Source organism: Leptosomus discolor, chromosome 6 (genome assembly GCF_034619465.1).
Source record: "Leptosomus discolor isolate bLepDis1 chromosome 6, bLepDis1.hap2, whole genome shotgun sequence".
Taxonomy (NCBI): Eukaryota; Metazoa; Chordata; class Aves; order Leptosomiformes; family Leptosomidae; genus Leptosomus; species Leptosomus discolor.
Genome location: NC_141396.1, coordinates 61,625,131 through 61,648,177, shown reverse-complemented (window position 1 = coordinate 61,648,177; position 23,047 = coordinate 61,625,131). Strand labels below are relative to the sequence as shown.

At 51.3% G+C, this 23,047-nt stretch overlaps 1 protein-coding gene across 1 annotated transcript; it reads left to right on the top strand.

Moving 5' to 3' along the window:
- The first annotated feature begins 1,168 nt into the window (after nt 1–1,168).
- On the top strand, nt 1,169–21,759 carry LOC104351605 (cryptochrome DASH-like). Its single transcript, XM_086467113.1, has 14 exons — nt 1,169–1,234; nt 1,360–1,532; nt 3,366–3,459; nt 4,723–4,853; nt 5,771–5,919; nt 6,275–6,363; nt 8,379–8,452; nt 10,150–10,239; nt 12,154–12,233; nt 13,496–13,555; nt 14,610–14,767; nt 18,583–18,702; nt 19,703–19,879; nt 21,655–21,759. The coding sequence occupies exons 1-14, from the start codon at nt 1,169–1,171 to the stop codon at nt 21,757–21,759; spliced, it is 1,566 nt and encodes a 521-aa protein (XP_086323239.1).
- Nucleotides 21,760–23,047: the final 1,288 nt, after the last annotated feature.

Here is a 23,047-nt window from a genome sequence, read left to right as displayed (position 1 = left end):
GTCGAGTGAAATAAAAAAGGATCCTGAGGGGGAATTCGGTGAGTAAGGGATGTGTGATCACTGGTGTCCAACCCTGACTTACAGAAACTATAGGATGAGGCAAGCCTTTTCGCTTTGGCCACTGCTGTCAGTGCTGGGAGTCAAAGACATTAATTATTGCTGATCTCCAGCTCACCTTTTGTTAGCCAGCGGGTGAGCGAGCTATCCGCAAAGCTGGTTCGCGTGCTAGCGGGCAAGGGTGCATTCGTATCGCAGCCTTGGCTAATCAATATATCATGTCGATAAAATACTAATCAATGCCAATTGTCAGAGCTGGGTGAGTGGTGCTCCTTGCAGGCGGCAGGTTTCACCATGGCTGCACCCCAGCACAACAGGACCATGCTTCCGTGTGAGGTGGTTTCCAGCTGCTGTTGTGTGGAAGATAAAAAGATTATCGTGGTTAAAAAAAAACCCTAAACCACAAATTCAGCAATAAGTATGACCGGCCGGGGCAGGGCTCTGGTGGAAGGCTGCCATGGCAGGGCACGGGGACCGCAGACCAAGGGAAACGGGCCTTCTGCCCCGCCGCTGCCTCTGCGCCCACACAGTCCCGACCGACGCCGCTCAGGGCTCGTCCCGGTCTCGCCGCCCTCCCGGGATGCGGGACGGGACCTGCCCGTCCCATGGGCCCGCAGGGAGGCGGTGGGGGCGGCCGCAGGGAGCCGGAGGCGGGACGGGTCCTCCCCGGCGGGGCGGGCTGAGGGAGAACCTGGGCGGTGAGGCGGGAAGGAGCTGAGGGGACAGCGGGGCGGTGAGGCGGGAACGGGCTGAGGGGACAGCGGGGCGGTGAGGGGGAACGGACTGAGGGAGAACCTGGGCGGTGAGGCGGGAACGGGCTGAGGGGACAGCGGGGCGGTGAGGCGGGAATGGACTGAGGGAGAACCTGGGCGGGGAGGCGGGGACGGGCTGAGGGGACAGAGGGGCGGTGAGGCGGGAACGGGCTGAGAGGGAAGCGGGGCGGTGAGGGGGAAGCGGGGCGGTGAGGCGGGAGCGGGGCGGACCGAGGGGGCCGGGCCACGCTGAGAGGCACCGATCTGAGGGAGGACAGAGCCGAGCCGGGCTGAGGGGTCCGGGCTGAGGAAGGACAGAGCTGGGCCGGGTGAGGCGGGTCCGGCTCCATCGAGGCACCATGTCGGGGGCGGCGAGGACGGCCGTCTGCCTGCTGCGCTGCGACCTGCGCGCCCATGATAACCAGGTAGGGCCCGGCCGGCGGCCCCCTGCGTATTCCTTTAGAAATAACCCCGCTCTCGGGTAGGCTGGGGAGAGGTGTGCGCTGCATCCCGCCCCCGAGAGCTGCCACGGCACTCTCCGACTTTCCAGGTGCTCCACTGGGCTCAGAGCAACGCAGATTTTGTTATTCCCCTCTACTGCTTCGACCCGCGGCACTACCTGAGCACCCACTGCTACGGCTTCCCAAAGACAGGGCCCCATCGGCTCAGGTTTTTGCTGGAAAGCGTGAAGGATCTAAGGGAAACGCTGAAGAAAAAAGGAAGGTAATTGAGAAAGCACCATGCAAATAACATGCCTATTTTTATTTTCCTACCTGTTTTCAACACGTATCTGCGCTGTGAGTCAAATCATGTCAGATACTCTGGGCTCTGATGATCGCTTATTTCAGGGAGCCACAGCCCTTCTGTCAGGTACAATAAGGTCCCACAGATAGCCCCTGTTCAGATGACCTGCTGTGCCATCTGCAAGGGAGCGAAGAGCCATCCAGGCTACATGCCATGCAGGGTTTTGTTTTCTTGAACTTGGATACCACAGCTGGGTGTCATCCTTGAGTGCTTTGCCCAGAGTTGTGACGACCGGCGACATGAATGGCGGTCTTGCCAGATCTGGGCAATGACACTAGCCACTGTGGCATGCCTTCCTTGTCCCTAGTGAGTTTTTCCTAGGAGTTGGCTTGAGACAGACCAACATGGATCGTGGCTTGTGAGACTGGAGAGTTAAGTTTGCTCATGCCCTGTCCTGCTAAACCAAATCTCTTTGGTAGGCTGCGCTGTGGGAGGGGGTTCTTCAGAGATTCCTCCTTCATTATGCCTTCAGAAACCGTAACTGGGGTAGACGAGGGCCTGAAGGTCTACATCCTGAAGCATCCATTACCAGATAACATCTGACTTTGTTAGCAGCAGATGCATCAGTCAGCCAGCCTGTCTTTTCCCAGAGCAGCATAACTAACGGTGGCAGCAGAAGCAGGAGGCTCTGGGTTTGCAGTGCTGTGTGGACTGTGCAGATGATGAATGTTATAGAAGACTGAAAGAACTGATCAGTGGGTAGCTGCAGCCATGCCCTGCAGTGAACAGGTTCAGAGCTGCTTGAATGCTGCTGTGCTGTTGTCAGTGGCTGACGAGATTGGTCTGCAGCGAGAGATGTGTGATTGTGAAGAGCCACGCTAAGACCTAGGCTCCGTTTCCATAACCGTAAAGTATGTTCTTAATGCAGTGGTAGACAGAAATCTCCACATCCAGTCTGTGGTGTTCCCTGTGGGCAGCTTGGTCACTGCTTTTCTTCGGGAAGTAAAGGGAACAGCTCACTTAGCAGCATCCCTTGCTCCTGCCTTCTTCAAACCCAGCCCATCTTTGAAGAAACTTTTCAGTTGTGCTTTAAATTATTTTGGCAAAACCACTGTATTACCCCTTCAAGAAATTCTTTGCCAGCATAGGCCTCTGTTAGATGACACTGTAGTGTGTGCGGTGAGAAAGGGTGAGAAAGAGAGAGAAAGAGAGGAAAAGGGACAGAGTCACGTATGAGGCACCTCACAGAGCTCTGCACCCACCTCTGACAAACTTTCTCACCACAGCTTCATTTTTGGTCTGGTGCCCTGGGTACACAGCTGGGCAGTTGGTGAGGTTGCAAGATGGGAGGGAGGTTTTGTTGACTCTTACGAACACAGAACATTCAGAGGAAAGAATTCCTCCGAATACTCCCACATGAAAGTGGAGAGGGGTCTGCCCACAGGCCTCCACTACCTGTGAAGGGGATTGAAAGAGGAATCAGTTCTTGAATCTCAGCCTTAGTGTGTCAGGATGAACAGATCTGACAGATTTACTTTTAGGTAACAGCCTGGCTTTCTGCCCAGTCATCCTTTCTAAGTCATCCGGGATGGTAGAAACATGTTTGACAGAAACTGAGCCCCAGAGTCTTACAAACTGTTCAGTGGGTCCTGAAAAATGTGGGCTAGTCAAATCCTGTCTGTTTGCCTCCACATGCTGTCCTTGCTCCGTAGACAACTAGTGCATGGGTGCCTGGGCTGGGACTAGGGTCTTCTGTACACATAAATAACAGTAACACCAAACTGAATTCAGGCCAGTATTTTGTGTTTGCAGTACCCTGGTTGTGAGGAAGGGGAAGCCAGAAGATGTGGTCCGTGATTTGATTACTCAGTTGGGCTCTGTCAGTGCTGTGGCTTTCCATGAAGAGGTAAGGAAAATGTTTGAGTGACACTGTTAAGAGATAAAATTAGGTTGTGGGGGTTTCTTCCACAACCAAATGGTGATGCAGATCCTGTGCGTTCGGAGCCTTTCTTGTCTGTGGTATTGTTAACCTTGGGGAAACTGGCTAGCTGCTGGGATGGGGCTGGTGTACGTGTCTGGGTGGGAGCCCTTGCTGGATGACAGCAGCTGTTTGTGATGGATCACTTGCAAGTGCTGTGTCTTGAGGAAAAAGGAGTTTCCTGCAACTGGCATTTTAGGTCAGCTGAGTCCATTTCTCCTTCTGTTTGCATCAAGCTGCCTTTTCCTGTCCCCTTCCTTGCACAGGGCACTAGTGCCAGGGGGCATATTGGATCGAGTGTAGAGAAGGCGCACGGTGAGCTGACAGCACCCATATTTAGGCAGTTGCCCACCAGTGTGTTGAAGAATGAAAGACGAGTCCAGTCCTGGACCGCCGACGGGGTTGGCGAGTCACTGACCTGTCTTCACTGAGCTAAGTGGCTGATCCAGAGCCTGCTGAATTCAGTGAGGGGCTCTGGATCCAAACCACTGGGTCTGGAGGCTTTGGGCACACACCCACACATGTGTGTATGTACATGGATGCACTCGGTGTTAGCAGAGTCTGGACCTCAGAGCTGTCTAATGCAGGAAGCACTCGGAGCCCTGCACTGCAGGTATTCCTGCTGCCAGGCCTAAGGCCCTTGTAACTTGACAGCCTGCACATCCCATAGTGCCTTGTTCCACGCAGCACTAAGAACGATGGAGGATCAGACAAAAGGCTTCATCTAACTCCATAACCTTTTTCCTGACAATGACCAATAACAGATGCCCAGAGAAGACCATGGGAACAGGACAAATCTGTAAAGATACTTCCCCTGAATACTTTCCCAGCCTCCAAGGCTCCAGTGGCTCAGGGACTCCTTGAAACAGGAATGCTGTCCTGATATTCAGTAACCCTCAGTGGGTTTCTTTCACAGATATTTGTCCAGTCACCTTTCCAGTTCATGCAAACTTAAACACCCTGCATCAAGGAGTTCCTTATTCTGGCATTGGCATTACTAATGGAGAGTGAAAACACTTGTTGGGTTTGGCAGGAGGAAATACTTGGAGATTGTCTGTGTGCACCTCTCTCTAAAGGGGTGAAGCTAAATGTGGAGGTGAGGGAAGAGGGCAAGACCAGGGACCAGGGTCTGTGTGCATGCAGGAGCTGAGGCTGTGCAGCTGTGGCCTCACTGTGTTTTGTTCTCCCTAGGCCACGCAGGAGGAGCTGGACGTGGAGCAGGGGCTGTGCCAGGTGTGCAGTCAGCACGGGGTGAAGATCCAGGCGTTCTGGGCATCTACACTGTACCATCGGGACGACCTTCCCTTCAGGCCTATTGCCAGGTGGGCTGCTCCATGGTATCGCTCACTCCTCCACTGAACTCTCTGTTTCTCGCTCCAGTGAACTGCTCAGGAGGGATCTTAAGTCATTTGATCCCAGGGGGAAGGGACCTGTTAGTCCACCTGCACGTATGGAACAGTGCTGTCCTGCTCATACACGTCAAGGGGAAGGGGCACATTCACCCCTCTGTGCTAGCAGGACTTACTGCAATATGCCTAAAGCCGAGGGGTTTGTCTGACCATTTGTTGAGGGCCTGATTTCTCCCTTCCACCAGTTTGGACACTCAGTCTGCAGAGCCCAGAGTCCTTGTGACACTGGACTGCAGTGCTTCGTTACCCCACCTGGCTGAATGCAGCTGCCTATGACAGTAGCCCTTTGAGTGTGGACTCTTCGTGGCTCCCTCGATAGTCACTTGAGCCATAGTTGATGGAGTTGAGTGATTCATGGTATCCTATAGAAAACATATAAAATAGGACAGAAGAGTCAGGCCATGAAAACGCCAATTTCTCTCCATTGAGCGAAATGGCAGCAGGAGGCTGTGAATTTTTACATTGAGGTCAGCCTTGTGGGTAATCAGAAGGTGGGTGAGATAAATCTGACCCTCATGGATTGCCCCATCAGGGGACACCCTAAATTGAAAAGGCACCGTTTGCATCAGAAGCAGAAAGAACTTGGGTGAAGGACTGAACTTCGAATTGCTGCTACCCCCAGGGGCATCTGCCTCTGATGGACTGTACAAACGTGCATCTCAAATACGAGCTCTGCCCTCAGGAGAGCGCAGCCAGCAAAGCTACCTCTCCATCTCTGGAAAGCTACCCCTCCATCTCTGGAAAGCTACCCCTCCATCTTTGGAGGCTGCTGTGTGGAGGGGCCAGGGCAGCCACCCTGCGGAGATCTGACTGCGCTGTAATCCGTGCAGGTTGCCTGATGTCTACACCCATTTCCGAAAAGCTGTGGAATCTGAGGCGAAGGTCCGGCCGACCCTGCGGATGGCGGATCAGCTAAAGCCTCTGGCTCCAGGGGTGGAAGAAGGGTGTATCCCTACAATGGAGGATTTGGGGCAGAAGGGTAAGAAAACTTAATTTGGCCGTTGCTCCCATGAAATCCTACTTAGAGGGGTCTCTCACTGAGAATCAAAACATGGAGGCCTCCCCAAAGCAGTGGTCGCCCTTCAAACTGTAACCAAGCCTCTGTTCAGGTAAATGCCCTGCGTGGAGGAGCTGCCCTGCAGCTGGGTAGAAAACATCCTCTTAGTAATTTTTAATAAGTTTGATGTGGGCCTTGTTTTAAAAGACCAGGCCACAATCTTTTATGTCCCCAAGCAGACATCCCTACTACATGCTGAGCATCCCTAGATTTTAGGCTCCCTACCGTTGAGATGGTTTCCAACGGAATAACAAGGTGGTGGTGTTTTCTGTGGCAGATACTGTGACTGATCCACGAACAGCCTTCCTCTGCAGTGGAGGAGAGACCCAGGCTTTAATGAGACTGCAGTATTATTTTTGGGACACGGTAACTTTTACATTTCCTTCTCTACATCCTCCCCCTCGTACATACGGCTGTGCAAGTGGGTGAGGCTGCAATTTCACTTCCTAATGATATTTTCTTAGCTCCTGTATAACACTTTACAAAGGGGGGAATTAGCATTATTTCAGTTTTTCAGAGAGAAAAACGAAATAAAAAAGAAGTCATCCAGGCACTGGGAATGTAAGCCAAATACTTAGGAACCTAGTTTAGTGGCCATCCCTCTTAAGTCTTTTTTTCTATCAACTTTTGGGAATTGGGACAGTTTTTTACGTCCCTTACCTTGATTTGCCCTTTCTACTCTCTGGTCCCACATCATTAGCGATGCAGTTCCTCCATTTTGGAGGAGTGAAAAGTGGCCCGAAGGGCTGCAGCTGCAACTGGGGTGAGGAACAACGGACCCAAGCTGCTGCCCGCAGTTAAAAATAGTAGGAGGTTCCTGGTAGTTTTGTTTAAAAACTTGCAGCCGATAATTACAGCCACTTCTTGCTCCCTTGCTTTGGTGGAGTGAAGCAGCTGATGACTGCATTTTGTCTGTGCATCCTGACCGTTTTTGAACTTTTTCCTCGTGAAGTTTAAGGAACTGCCTTACATTTGCCTTGGGTGAGTTCAGACGAAGACACTCGTGCTGATTCCCCACAGCATCAGACCCTGCCCAGCTTTGTGGCTGAAGGAGGTGGCATCTCTACAGCTGAGATGGGTTAAGAAGTGTGCCCTGCCCAGTGCCCTCACTGGGACAGCCCCTGGGGGGGTTCTTTCAGCTGTGCTACAGAAGTTCCCGCTCTCCCTTGCTGTTGAGGAGCATTGTCTGCGGCTTAACCCCACGAGGAAGCTCAGCCCCACGCATCTGCTCCCTCACTCCCTGCCAGCCGGATGGGGGAAAGAATCGGAAGGGTAAAAGGGAGAAAACGCGTGGGTTGAGATAAAGACAGTTTAATGGGTAAAGCAAAAGCTACTCACACAAGCAAAGCAAAACAAGGAATTAATTTACTACTTCCCATCAGCGGGCAGGTGTTCAGCCATCTCCAGGGAAGCGGGGTTCCATCACACGTAACGGTTACTTAAGAAAACGACATCGCTCCGAACGTTCCCCCCTTCCTCCTTCTTCCCCAGCTTTTATTGCTGGGCACAATGTCATATGCTGTGGTATATCCCGTTGGTCACCTGGGGTCAGCTGTCCCAGCTGTGTCCCCTCCCAACTTCTTGTGTCTCCCCAGGCTCCTTAGAAAAGGCCTTGAGGCTGTGTGAGCACTGCTCAGCAATAACAAACATTGCTGTGTTATCAACGCTGTTTTCATCACAAATCCATAGCCCCACACGAGCTACTATGAAGAAAATTAACTGTCCCAGCCAAAAACCAGTACAAGCGTGCATAGCTTCTACTCTTGATCAAGCATTAATACAATCAGTGCTGGAAAACCTGTTCCTTCTGTTTTGTTATGCAAACATTGCCTTCCCTGGCGAGCTAAACCAGCCCTTTAGCAATTTGTGCAGGGAAGGGGATCGGGGAGCGATCAGGCCTCTGTGTCCTCTGCGTTGTCAATGGAGCGCTCAGAAAATGGAAGATCTGCACCCTGCTGTAAATAGGGGTGGCCCAGAAATAACAGTGATCAGGATTCCTGCAGCTGAGTGTTGGGTGCTGTCAGACAGGGTGGTCCTCAAATGTAAACAAACGGCCACATGGACAAGGGATGATTGATCCCGAGTCAGGCGGGTACGGGCAGGGAGCAGCACGGCCAGCTTCGTAGTGCTCGTAGAAAGAAATGTGCTACAGGCTGAAGAGGGAGCACAGCTTGTGACACACATCCCAGAGCTATAATGAAAGCTGCTGCCTGATTAATTCCTGTGCACTGAAGGCAGCAATTTGGCAGCTCTGTAATCCTTGCAGGCAGCCATGAGAGGGAGCCCAGCTCTGCCAGATTGCCCTAAATATGAAAGAAAACGTATTTAGCAGGTTGCACATACATAAAGTATTAAAACCTTTTGTTCTTTTGTTCGCCCAGAACCTGGTTGCATCTTACAAGGAGACTCGGAATGGACTGGTGGGAATGGATTACTCAACTAAATTTGCACCATGGTAAAGAGTTTTGTTGTGAGACTGGAAGCTCCTTCTCTGCTCCCATCCCAAACTGATGTTACCTGTCTGATGAGTGCTCACTGGGCATGCGTGGGGGTCTAGGTGTGATTCCTTTGCCCTATTTGTTGGGGTGCAGCAGCCTCAGAGCTGCTTTTTATTGTGCTTCCAGGCAGCGATTCCCCGGGAACATTCCTGCAGTTAGGAATTGCTGAAGTGTAGCAATACTGTGCCAAGAGCCCAGTGTGCTGGGAGCAGCGATGTTGACAGGGTGCTGGACAGACACACGACTTTGGCTTTGTGCTCTCTGGGGTGGTTGAGAGCAGCCAGGGAAGAAGCGTTTCAGCGTGTCGATAGGGCTGTAGCAGAACTCGATCCAATCCTGGTTTGCTAAATACTGTGGGGCAAGTCACCTCAACTCACGGCCATTCCATTTTCCTGGGAGGTGAAGTGACACTTCTGACTATTCCTGTTGCAAAAGGATCTCTTGTTTGGGTAAATATGATGATTTCTAGTTAGGGGTTTCTGTCTCTGGTGCTGGAAGGGGCAGAGTTAATTCCGGACTGAAACTGCAGCGGCAGAACCCAGTTCAGCCTAATGCTGAGAACATCTGGAGTGTTTTCCCGACAGAATTGCAATGTGAAACAATTTTCTGAGGCTGTTGCAGGTCAGGATTTCTCCTTGTCAACTGGCTTTGTGGTTTAATAGTTGCAGTGGATGGCTCCACCTGGTGGCACTTTGGGATGCCGGGACCACCGGCACTGCAGACGTTCTTTATCGGTGGCCTCCACTCGAGTTTTTCCAAGCTGGCTGTTTGCCCAGAGCAGCCAGTCCTGATCGGCCTGTCCCAAAGAGTTCCTCTCTCAGATGATCGAAATCAGAGCGGTTCAAATTGCAGCCACCTCCTACCGGCCATTTCTAAGTGTTAGGCTGGTCAAGAATTAAGGAAAAACTCTTCAGGTCCTTTCTTCCTGTTTTCCAAAATTCATCAGAACAGCAAATGTTGCCACGAGCCCTAGTGGGAAATTGCAGTAAAATACGTTTTTAGGAAAAGCAAGGTAAAAGTTGTTCCTTATCCCCCTTTGCGATGGGGCTGGAGTCTACAAGCTCTTTCCTGTCTTGCACAGCACTGATTTGGAACAAATGGAAGGAGCCCAGTGGGTTGAAATGCCAGAGCTGGGCTTAGTTCCCTAGTTTTCCTACTCTGCCTGAGATTTCCAGCCAGTCACTTGCCTGCTGGGGTTGCTCAAATGAGACACTTAAGGTGCTGCAGGTATAGGAGCCCTGGGCATACGATAAGTAGGTTTGCAGTAAAAGTGGGGCTATTGAACAGCTAAGGTGGCTGATGTAGAGGTTAACATTTGAGATCCATTTCTGGGTTTGTGATTGGTGCACTGAGCCACCCGCTGATCAAAGTCTTTTAGGCAAAACTCGTCAAACTTCTGTAAAATGATATATCTCAATAGCTGGGAGACTCCTAACAGTCATACACTGGGACGGGGAAGGATTTTGATTCTCAGATTGCAGAGTTGCCAAAAAGAAGTCATACGACTTGACTGGGGGAAGTCAGTGGCAGAACTGCAAACGGAGCAAAGTTTTCAGACGACAACTAGACACAAAACTGCCCCTCAGCTCCCTCTGCACAGACATCAAGCTCTCAGTCCTGCGTTGCATTCAGGACATCACTCTTCTGCTTTCAGGCTGGCGCTGGGCTGCATTTCACCTCGATACATCTATGAGCAGATCCTAAAGTATGAAAAAGAGAGAACGGCAAATGAGAGCACGTACTGGTATGTCCCTGCACGATCCGTGTGGCTTGTTTAATCTGAAAAGGAAACCAGCATCTCATGCACAGGAGAGAGTGATTTGTTAACTTTCTTCTTAATTAATGTTTGTTTTTCCTGTGCCTGCTGTCTGGTTCCACTGGGTTGCGTTGCAGTTCTGTTTCGGTCTGGATTTATTAGTCTGCCTTTGACACCCAGAGGCTTTAGGCGCTTTATAAGTAAAGATTATTAATGCTAGTTGTCATTATTGCTGCTGGGAAATTGCAGTTCATGATTTTTAGAACTGCTGTCTGTAAATCAGCACCATCCCTCTCTGTATTGTTATCACAGGCTAGGTGAGAAGGAAGAAGAATGATTTACAACTAAAAGCCTAAGGGTTTCTTATGCCAAGGACATGAGCAGGGTTTCACCCCAAAGGCCCAGTAACTGTGTGACTTGTACAAATCCCGTGGTGATGGAAGGGCGTCTGGCCACAGGCCAGCAAACGGCCCCGTGCCTGCTCAGCTGCCCAGCCGTGACCACAGCACCATAGCAAAGGGGAAGAGGGGACTGGGAAGTGGGCTTAATGCATCCCACCTTCCCACCCGCGCTCTTCCTCACCTCACTGCTGGCTGCTCACCTGCCTGCAGTTGTCCTGAAGGAGTCTGGGGGACAGCTGAGGTCAGTGTATCTGTCGCCGGGCTGGCCTTGAACTTGCTCACGCACTCTGATCTGCCAAGCCACCGGAAATTAGAGCCTGGCAGGGAGCTCTTATGGAGAAGCAGGTTCATGTTAGGGCCTGGCCTAACATTAGACCTGGATGGGAAAAAAAACCCAAACCAAAAAGCCTGTGCAAATTGTAGAACTGTGTTTTCATACGGGTTTGTTACATTTGCAAAATGGCAAGCAGCACAGTGGCTGGTGAAGAACAGGCAGAACATTGCCAACAATTCCAGCCAAAATCCTCAATTTCATTAAAATTAAAATGACAGATAAAATATCAACCTTTTCCCTGTTGAAGTGTATGTTTGTTTTTTTTTTCTCCTGAGACAATTAAGAGAGGAAAGATTTCAAGAAATGAACATACTCATATTTTGCTGTCTAATAGTCAGCCAGCCTACCTGCAGCTGGGATGCTGTGGTGATCTGAGCGTTTTAAAGTGATAAATAATGATAAAAAAGGAGCTGTCAAGCTCCCAGGCGCTTCAGTCAGTTGTACAGTGAAGTACAGGTCGTGGTGGCTGCATAGGGACTGATTGAACCTCAGTATCATGACGGTAGTTTTTAGCATTTGGACAGTGTCCTGTTTTGTAATTGGATTTTCCAGAAAGATCTTGTAGCCTAAACATCAGCTGAGCAGAATATTTCCAATATGCCAGAGAGCTGAAGCAGCTCTCAGAGCCCAAGGTGCCATCATTTTATAAGAAGCTCTTTTTATATAAGAGTTTTTATATAAAACTGTCTTATTTTCTGCGGGCCTAGCACCTGATCTCATAAGCTACAGCACTGTAAACCATTTTGAAAGGTGCCTTTAAGCCCCTTACAAAGGTTATTGCTTAAATCAACGCAAAGCTCTTAGGAATGTGCTGACATGCCTGCCGAAGCAGAAGTGTGAAGCTGAATCAGGTCCTCGCCCTGCTCTTTGGAGAATTACGTCCCAGTAGGGACACAGGAGAAACAGGTTTTCTGAAATTCTGCTCCTACACTGGGGCTGAGGAAAGCTTCCCACGTGATTCATGCACAGTTTGCTTTCACTGCAGCCATCCAGGTGCGAGCTAGATATGTGGACTGGGGGCACAAACTGGGACCATGAGAAGGTCTGTGAAATCGCTTGTTGTGAATAAACCTCATGGTGTTCGTGATGGGTGCTACGGAAACAAAATCCTATTGCAGTAGTTTTGTCTGCCCCACAGTGAAATACAGACATGGCTTTGTGTTTCAGGGTCCTGTTTGAACTGCTGTGGCGGGATTACTTTCGATTTGTGGCCCTGAAGTATGGCAGAAGGATTTTCTCATTAGGAGGTGTGTATGGATCACTGTATTTGGAGAGGACAGGTACAGTCTTACATCAGAGAACGTACGAGAAGAGGCTGTGGGCATTCTGTTGTACTTAGAGCGCTTGTGGCACCACCCTGGGGTGTTGCTGGAGACTTACTGTTAGCACAGCAGTGCCTCAACACCACGGTGCTGGACACTGTGTAGACACTGATTTGCCCCAAATCCGCTTGGATACCAGGAGTATTATTAACACGTGGCAGTGGGAAACAGCAGCACAATGAGGGTAAAGATGCTGTTTCCGGAGACACTCCACCTTTGGAGAGAATCCAGGCTTCAGGCTTTCCCGAGTTCACCAGAGAATCTGGGACAGAGCAGGAGCCAACACTGCAGCATGAACCCCAAGAAACCAGCTCTTCTTTCTACCGTGCACTACACAGGATTCAGCTCCAGACCCAGTGACTCGCATGTCTACCCATGAAATGGGGGTCTGAACGCGCAGTACAACAGCAAACACCCAGTTCACGTGGTCAGGAAGCCTGAGAGCTGATGCCTGTGCTGGGTGATCTGTTCTCCACGTGCTGTAGCTGCCCACACCTCAGCGTACAGCGCTGGTTTAGATGCCCTAGGGCGGTCCTTCTGCCATCCAGCCATGTCACACCTGCTGGGCCAACGTGGCTGTTTCGAATGACCCACAGCACCTCCAGTGGCACTGGATGCCAGCGGTGGGCCCAACCTTAGATGTCTGGAGCTAAAGCTGAGCCGGCCCTGCTGCCTGTGTTCCACTGTAGAGAGGACTGTAATTGCCACTGGACCCCTGCAAACATAAAGTCACCCCCCTCATCCCTTCCTACCCCACTGCAGGAGCAAAGTGTTACCACGGCTTCTGCCAGGTAATTCTGGGTTTCACATAAACATTGTCCTGGCGTAAAATTGAACAAGAAAATACTGTCTCGGGCCAGAGCACATCTCTGGCCACTTGTGAGGTCGGGGTCATTTTTAATTAGAAAAGAAAAAGAGCAAACTCTAACAAAACAAATAGTCAAAATCCGTTTGGGCTTGAGCATCCACCCTGCGCATGAGATGCCGCTTTGCAACACTTGAAAGGAGGAATGGATCATCTCTAAACCTTTGCAGAAGGAATGTGACTCGTTTGTAACACCACTGGCAGGGCTAGCTTCTTCCTAACGTCTTGTGTCAGCTAAGGTGCCTCTGGCTGTCACTGTTTTATTAATAACTGCCTGCATCAGCATCTGTCTTTATTAGCAGTTTATTTTCTTTCTCAATAGGGCTCCAGAGTAAAGAGGTCCCCTGGAAAAACGACCTTCAGCTCTTTGACTGTTGGAAAGGTCAGTAGAAACTGCAGGATTGGCTAAGCGTGCTTTTGGTTTCCACGGGTCTGCACGCTCGCAGGTGCCCTAACTCTGACTGGGATTGACGTAGGGGAACTGCCAGCATGACCAGGTCCTGTCACTTAAACTGTTGCCACCAAACAAGAATCCAGCCCCTGGGATCCGTGTGGGATACGTGGCTTCCCTCCGAGACCACGCACCGCACAGGAACAGGCCCACAGGGCACCGCGAGCGGCCGGGCTCTGTGGCTGGCACACGCTGTGAGAGGTGCAGTTCCATTTCCCTGCCCAGGTGGAAGCGTTACAACCTGTTGGTCCCTTCTCTTGAGAGGCCACCCAGCCCTGCTTACCAGGGCTGGATTGCCATGCCTGCCACATTTCGTTCTTCCGATTGTTTTGGTTAGAAGGGTAAAACAGCGATAGAATAAACCAAATTATTTTGTTATCCCACAGGCTTTTAATACCCTTGCTTTTCTTTAGCCTTTCTAACTTGGTTGTCACATGAACAGCAAGTGTAATAGCTCAACACTTGGAGGGACTAAAGTATCAGATCAGTAAAATACACACCTATACATCTTTCTTCACTTTAATGCCGTGTCCATTTGCACTTGGGTACAATAAATCTTTCCCTTAACAATAGACATGGCTCTCTACTTTTCAGGTGCTGACCCCGGGGGACTTGTCCAGTACATCCCTCTCTATTAGTCCCCTATCAAGAATGTTTCTGTTCTTGGCCCATCTCACTATTGTCTGTGTATTTCTTTTTGCTCTGCAAAATTCCCTGCAATCCACCTGGTTTTCCAGTCTGAAATTTTTCTGTACCTTGTTTCTTTTACCAAAATTTCTCATTTTAATTTTCAGTATAATTTCCCATTTAATTTCCAGTGAATCTTCGTGGCTGCACGCCAGCTAAACCTCACTGAAACCTCTCTCTGCTGCTGTACACTGGCACTGTCTTACCTGCTTGGATGGCTGGGAATGCATGAGCGCAGGTTGGTTTATGAATGCCCAAAAATGTCATCATGCCCCAGCACCGTCTTTTGTCTCTGCAGAGGGCAAAACGGGCGTTCCTTTTGTCGATGCCAACATGCGAGAGCTGGCTGCCACAGGCTTCATGTCTAACAGAGGGCGGCAGAATGTCTCCAGCTTCCTCACCAAGGACCTGGGTCTGGACTGGAGGATGGGGGCAGAATGGTTCCAATACCTGCTGGTAAGAGTGAACCCGTTCTGTATCGGAGTTGTTTGTGCTCCCAGCCCTGAGCGACAGACAGGAGGACAGCTCTGCTTCGTAAGGAAGGACACAGGAGATGATCAGTAATTTTCAGGCTGATAGAAGTGCACGTATGTACTGCTCACACGGTCTGTACTTTCCAAAGGTCACCTAAGAAAAGGGAATTTTGCCGCAGTCAACCCACCATCAACCAAGATGTAGCTCGGAAGTTTGCAGTGATAGTTTTGATCCTCCACGTAGGGTTTTAGCCAGAGATCTGTCACACTTGAGAAAACTTTCAAACGTAAATGATGTTAACAATGCTCTGATTTGAACACCCCAGAGGCTGGGGAGGAGGACAGCCCAGATATAGAACATACAAAGAAATGTGTTCTGGCCACTGCAGCCCGTGTTGGCACAGCAGCTTTGCATTGATCGCTGTGGACAGGGAAGCCATCTAGTCGAGAACAGGCCTGTAGGGACAATAGCCGGGTCAGCTTCCAGAGAGCTCCTCCCTGGCTGGAGGCATCCTTCTTCACTGGGTGAGTCACAGCCCTCCCTGCCAGCTGGAGCACCAATTCGTTTCTCACATGCCAATCAGCAGCCATGGGAGCTCAGGGAAATAGCTGGGTGGCTTCTCTCTCCTCATCCCCGTAGCTTCTCCCCAGGAAGGTCTGAACAGGCTGGCAGTCCCCAGTTCAGCTCTGCGTGTCTTTCCTTGGTTGCTGTTATCGCTGGTGATCCTGATGGAGAGACCATCAGTAGCACCACGCTGAGCAGTGAAAACTGAGGCTGAGGAGGTGAATCTGCTTTTGTAGTTCACCAAACTGAACAGTACAGACTGGAGAAGACCAACTATCAGCCTCACATTAAAGATCTTGTCTGTGGGATACAAGAGGTAATCAGGAAACTTCCTGCTCCCTAGGAGGTACAGAGAAAGCCCAGTCACCTTGCCATTATCTGCAATTAAAAGAGCCTTTTCTGTGAACGTAGGGTTTTTTTCGAGCTTCCTTGGAGCTGGGCTCTGGCATGGCTTTGGCTGTGGAGATTTACAGGAGGATCTGGGTGTGCTTCCCATTGCCGTGTCTCACACCAGGGCTGTGAGCAGTGGTGGGCATGCACAGTAACACGGTGCAGGACCCACCAGAAAGCGGTGTTCGTAGCCCCATGCAGCAATGCTTTCCCAGATAAGAGCGAGAGCCTCCAGCACATGGCACCAGAGAACTTGTATCGGAAAAGTGATGGCCTTACCCTTCCTATTCCAGCTGGAATTTGGGATGGAAAGTCTTACCTTAAGTGCTTTTCTTTGGCCGTTTCAGTGGGTGGTATAAGACAGCTGATACCCCGCGCACCCGAAGCTTCCTAGCAGTGACTTGCCAAGCAGGGGCTGCATTTCAGTGTGGACGATTAATTCCTGTAGCCTGAGGGCATTGCATGTGGCACACAGTGGCCCTCCAGGAGAACAGTGCGGCACCTGCAAATACCCAAACACATCTGTGCGCGCCTGTCCTGCGGAGTGAGCCACCAGGACTGCTCTGAATGTTTTGTAGTATCTGGCTTTTGATGGCATCTATCGGCTATGGCTTTCAGAGCAGTGACAAAGGTGGCTTCGTTTCACAGAGGGCAGCTTGCCTCAAGTACAGGCAAGCCTTGTACCCAACGTCACCAGCTGATTAAGAGTTGGGAGTCAGGAATTGAGGCTTTGCTCTGACAGGCAGGCAGTCTTGCCTTCCTCAAATAGGAGCTTGGTTCACTTGGCAGTCAGACTGAGAGGGCCACGGAAGGTTCTAGGTCCTGTTCCCCAAGGGAGGAAGACCTGGAAGGTGTCACGCTAGAAGGATGCTCCCTGGGTTACTCACCTTTATTCATACGGGCATGAATGTCACCAGCCTTGCTGGAAGCAGGATTTAGTGCTCTGCACTAGCTGTCTCACCTCAGGAAGCCCCAGATGCTGACTGCCACTGTAGGCTGGTGTGGGACAGGCTGATTCTTGTGCGGTTCTGTCCCTTCTTTTCAGCTTCTGTCACACGGATATTGCCAGACAGCTCTGTTACTGTGACCTGCTGGCAGCCCAGAGTAACATACAGGAGACATCATTTTGATGGGGAAGATATGGCTACAGAAGGGTAGAGGCCAGTACAGAACTGAAACTGGTCTCACTTGCCTCTAAAAAGGGAAAGCAATGCATATTTCATCTCTGATAATTCCAGCAAGGGCCCACCGAGAGTTTGCATGTGCCTGTGAGGAAGAGGGTGTTTGTCCTCCACACCAGGTCAGCAGGGAGACTGAGGCAAGCTCTCTGCAACCCGCTGAAGCCAGGGGAAAGGCCAGAGGCCTCTGGTGTCCTGAACAAGAGAATCTCTCGGCTATGATTTCATTCACAGGGTCAGGCCCCGAGGAAAGGGAGAGAAACAAACAGAAGAGAATGCCAGGAAGGGGCAAGGCTGAGGGGGAAATGTGCCTGCCTCCTCCAGTCCCCCTTGGACTTGCCCTCACCTCCCACACACGCTTTCCTGCATGCTGACTGCACAATCAGGCCTCCGATGGCATCTTTCTTCATCTCCTTATCTCACCGGCTGGAGGAAGTGCTGCTGGGAAGGGGAAGCCTGGTGCACAGTGAGTGTAGCTGGCTGTTGATCACCCTGAGCCCAGCTCTCGGCTGGCTGTGCAGAGAGAGGGGAAGGGAACTGGGCAGAGCCCGTTCCCCTGTGCCTTCTGCCACCTGGGTGCGTTGAACTCCTCACCTGAAGGAGTGGCTGAGATTTTGGGCCCTTCGCTGTGCGGACTGGTTGTTGCTGCGGCTGCAGTGAAGGGAGAAGAGGACAGCACTGAACCTGCTCGGTGACGTGTCTTTGCAAAGCTTCATGCTGCAGCTGCCAGCGCTTTCGCAACGGAGACACCCCACCGAGGAACGCGCAGGGATCCCACACCCTATTTTTATCGCTGCCACTCCCCTCCTGAGCTACGCTTGAAGTGTCCTACAGCTGGAAAGCTTTTGATGTTGGCTTTAAGCCACGCTGCCCAGCTGAAGGGCACTCAGATTGGACCCTGTTCTGCTCTCATTTGTGCCTGTTTCAGGAGCCTCGCTCCATTTTACACAAGCATCCTTGAGAGCTTTCCAGATGTAGAATAACGTGATGATGTGCAGCCTACCGAACGCATCATGAGAGCTCTAGTGGTTCCCGGAGTAAAGCACCTCTCTCTGCCAAATCCCTGTGAGTTGAGGCTTGTTGCCTGAGGAAGGCTGAGCATGGCAGCGGAAAAAACACAGTGTTTGTAGCGATTGCATCTTCATACGCTCTGTGTGGTCACTCTGTCCAGTCTGCCTTTTCTCCAGTCTGCCTAACAGGATCTGCAGAGATGATTTTCTTAGTCTGTGGTCTCTAGGTAACTGGTCAGGAAGAATTTTCACTTGTATTTGAAATGTACTGGGCTACTGTTTCTTGGAATATGAGCACTCAAAAGCTAGGGTTAGTTGTCATGAAGTCTGCCAGCTGATGGCAGAAATAGAAGGATTTTTTTAAAAAAGGGAATTGAGAGAGAGAGGCACTTTGGTTGGACTTTTATCTCACTGACCTAAGGACCAGGAAATGAAGTAGCCGGGGAAGCCGATCCCAGCGGTACAAAACAGCCACACAGCACACTCCTCTTCTGAGCCAGATGACTGCACCTACATGGGAGAGCTCCGACTGCTCCAGCGTGGCCAGGCTGATTCCCATGCAAGGAATTCTCCCCTTGAGATACAGAGTGGGTGGGGAGAGAGGATTCCCCGAGGGCCGGCCCAGCTCTTACTGTTTCCTTCCTCTGTTCTCAAGGTGGATTACGACGTTTGTAGCAATTACGGTAACTGGTTGTACAGCGCTGGGATTGGCAACGACCCGCGGGACAACAGGAAGTTTAACGTGATTAAACAAGGCCTGGATTACGATGGCAGCGTAAGTCTGGTTTGTCTGTCTTACGAAGGGTACAGCAGAGCGTAGCTGATAGTTTCAGGGAACAGAGGAGATCAATTTGCTCCGTGGGTCCTGCTGCAGAAACAGTCCTGTGATCTCCTCGCCGACAGGCAGGCAGGTTCCTCATTGTTGTACAGGAAGATCTGACGGTTACAATCTGCTGCTGTCCCCAAAGAGGCTGGTGCTCTGCACGCCCTCCCTGCCCTGCCGTTGGTCTGCGTGGTTGGTGTTTCATCGCTATTCCGGGTAACAGCCACATCCCACTAATATCTCGCACGACCGTTTCCTTGAGCACAGAGGAGCTTCTTGGAGAACTCTGAAGTGACAAGGGAGACGGAGCTGCTGCTCGGAAGGTCCTGGAGAGCAGATTAAATCTGTGACTCCTCTGCCTGTCCTCTGTGAGTGGTGGGAGCAGATAAATTGCCCTTTCCATGTGCTCAGCCAGTGCTCACGTACCGGGTTACCTGTTTCCACCCTGTTCCCTAGCTTCACAGCACTGTAGCTGGCAGGACTTAGCAAGGAATCAGAAATCAGTCCTAGCAGGGGACACAGCAGTAGAGTTAACGGGAGAGATTCAGGGGAAGGGGGGTGGGTCACACTGCCAAGAACAAGAGTGTGTGGCTGAGCTAGTCACCTGACTTCCCTTCAGTCACAGGAAAGACAAGAGGACTTCTTACGAGTGACTTCGTCTCACTGTGTCCTAAATAGGGCAGGTGACCTGCACCAAAAACCCACCTGTGTCCCCCACCGCCTGCAGAGTGAGCCCAGGAGAGGAGCTCCAGTATCTGTTTAGGCTCTAATTCTCAGTAGGGGGTTTAACAGGCAGGGCAAGAGTTGACAGGGGTGACTGATACTGTGGTACATCAGCTGAGTACCTTACCTGGAAATCAGGCTTCGTTCTTTCCTGTTAAGAAAGACCCTCGCTGGGAAGCACTTACAGATTGTTACCAAGTGGATCCTGTCCTGTTGGCTCTGTTTGCAGGGGGATTACATCCGGCTGTGGCTCCCCGAACTACGGGGCATAAAGGGAGCAGCTATCCACACCCCCTGGGCCCTGAACAGTGCTGCTCTCTCCCAGGCGGGAGTGACTCTAGGTGACACCTACCCACAGCCGGTTGTGACAGCACCAGAGTGGAGCAGACACGTCGACCAGAGGCCCGTGAGTACTGGGAAGGTTTGGCTGGGTGAGCGGGCTCCAGGCAACTGCTCTGCATCTGTAGGAGTGGCTGTGAATTCTGCTCTTCTTTCTCAGGTATAAAGGGAAAAAATGGCTTTAGCGCAAAGCCACGTCACTCCCAGCAGAGGGGGATCAGCTCTGCACAGGCACTGGGCAGCCAGGGTTCTTTACCTGCGCCTGTCCTAGCAAACTAAGCAGGTCTGGGGCACAGGCCCAAGTACCGACCTCCTGTCACCCGGCCACTTGCATCGTTACTGTGTTCCCCAGCCTGACTTTGCCAGGGGTGACCTTCCAGAGCCTTGTCCAAGGACAGTTCGAGGGCACCATGTGCTAAGGACTGTCACAAAAGACAACCTTGACGATGTCACCCTACCTCGTATGGACATAAACTGTGCCAGGCCAGCTGGCTTTAGGGCTGAAGAATGAACCTGTGAATGTTTTATTTACTATTTCCTAAGTAGCTTTTATTACTCAGGTTTTTTCCTTCTGGATATACGTAGTGCCAGATGTGAGTGGAGGCATGGGGCATCTCTGAAGGCCTCCGCTGGCCTAACCACCCCCTGGTGCAGATGGACAGAAGGAAGCCAAGGTTGATGCTCAGTTTCCATTCTGTTCATGAGGTGGAACTCCTACCATGCTTGAGTGCATCCCAACTGGAGTCAGAAAGACCAGTAAATACAGGGACTGGCCCTCGCAGTTTGCTTTTTGGGTGTATCTCCTCTTTAGAATGGGGACAGATTAAGACATGGATCCTGTGACATGTCAAGACTTGTATCTGCTGACTGGGCTGCTGTTCTTGGAGGAGATGGGTGGGGAAGGGAAGTGCTCTGTAGGTCTGGGTGGGATTGAATCATGGAATCACCGGGTTGGAAAAGACATCTAAGGTCATCAAGGCCAACCATCAACCCAACACCACCATGCCCACTAGACCGTGTCCCAAAGTGCCACAACTACACCATTTTTGAACACCTCCAGGGATGGTGACTCCACGAAATCAGTCACGGTGGAGCTGGAAGGGAAGAAACAAACGTTTGTAACTGACAATTCTTGATTTCAAGGGGTTTTCAGCACTTCGTCTCCCCTCATGCATCCTCCCTGCCCCCTCCCGCGTAAGAATACTTTGTGGAGGCTCAAATTTAGTTGTCATACGATGTTCAATGAAGAATGAAACATGTCCCCACTGTGGGTTTTAATCCCAAGGTGCAGTACCCAATTTCTCAGGCCAGTGTCCTTTGCCATGAGTAGGTTTTGTGGAAGCAAAACCTTCCGCTTCCAGCCACGCTGCTGAAGGGCCCGGATCACTACCCGTCTGCTTAAGAGTGCGTCTGGGGTCAGAGAAGGGACTCTGTGAAGGAGCTCCTCAGCGAGACGCTGCTTTGAGGCAGCGGTGAAATTTGAACCCCAAAAGCTCCTCCATCAGGCAGGAGTTTCCAGCTCACCTGGGGCTCTGTGGGGCTGCACTGCCACACTGTGAAATTCAAATACCACTGGGAGGGACTGTTGGCCCAGCGTCAGCGAGGCCTGGAGCAGAGCCTCCCCTCCCAGCCCCCCAAAACCGAGCATCAAAATACCTTTGGAAGTACAAGCCCACACCTTCCTGGAAGCCCAGGTTCCCCAAGCCCAGAGCTGTGCCGTTCAGGCCTCCCCTCCTTTTGGCGAACGTGGCCGTGGAAGTGCCGCCGGCGCTTTTTTCGGCGTGGGATCAGATTCGCTCTGCAGCCCCGGTAACTACCTCACTGTTTGTCCTTTGTTTGCAGCAGGGAAGAGGTCCCCACCCCAGGGGCAGGAGAGGACCTGCACACACGCCAACGCAGCACAGAGGGACAGAGTTTTACTTTTCCCGCCAGAAAGATGCACAATGAAGGCCATCCAGGCGCGTGCTGGAGGAGCGCTCGGTGGGAGCTTTCGCTGCCGAAGATGCCAGGGTGACGGCTGATGTTGGACCGAGGCAACAATCGGAGTCTGGCCGCGACAACATGATGAGGGACTTGCCTGGTCAGCGTTCCCGGGGCCGTGGATCTCTGCGGGTTGTGGTGATGGGATCTGGTGTTCCCCCCTCGGCACGGGGAGCCCCTCGGCGTTCGCCCCTCGCTCTGCAGGAGCGGCGACCCCTCAGCGCCGAGGGTCTCGCTGTCGTGGACGGCGCATCGCGCTCGACTCCGCGACGCCCTTTGGTTGCCAGGAGCTGCCTCACTAATACCAATTAACCCAAATGGCTTCGCCTCTCTGTTTGGAGGGACTGCGGATGCTTTTCCAGCGCCTCTTGCTTTGCGCTGGTGCTTACAGCTGTTACCGATAAGTTTCTACCTCTCTACAGACCGGAGCAGATGGTTTGCGTGGCAGGTGTTCAGTCAGAACTCCTTCTCGTGACATTTCTCGTGCTAATTTTTCATGCTTTAAAGCTTTAAAACTATCGCTCATTATGCAATTAAAAGTTTTGCTACTGGAATATTTTATCTTCCTCATTTCCACAGAGATCCTCAGGCAGAGTGAGACTTCAGAGGACCTTTTTTTACTGTGTCACCTACAGTGCTTGAGAGGAACAGTAGGTTCCTCTGGAAAACTGCCCTGGAGGCCTTGCAGCGCCCAGGCTGCTTTTGGTACCAGCCTGGAACCTGGAAAATGTTCAGTTCATAGCTGAGAACTGTGTTTTGTGCTCAGCATCAAAACATAGTCTAAAATGGTTCCCTGGCCATTTTAAGCATTTTGGTTTTACGCAGATTGTTGTAGTCGCTGGAGGAGTTTGGGAATTTGGAGACAGCCGTGTTTGTGCTGTCGTGGAGCACCGTCACCCGACGGAGAGCACAGGTTTGAACTCCTCAGTCCCAAAAGCAGCCGTCTGCCAGCAGATGGGACATGGCTCTGGATTTATTACCACTAGGGATCAATCTGGGCCTCTCTCGTAAAGAGTAATACTATAATTCTATTAAATCTCTTTGAACACTTACTTGGGTAGACAGGTTCAGGCCTGGCCTGAGAAAAGAACTTGATGTGGAACACAAAAGCAAGTTTTTCCACCAAAAGGAGGCAAATCAAGTGATTTTTGAACACACACCCCTGTCAGGGCGACTTTAATAATCCCACCGTTTGTCGTATGAGGGGGATGGACAGTAATGTAACCATCATGGAGTGATTTTGGGGGGAAACAGA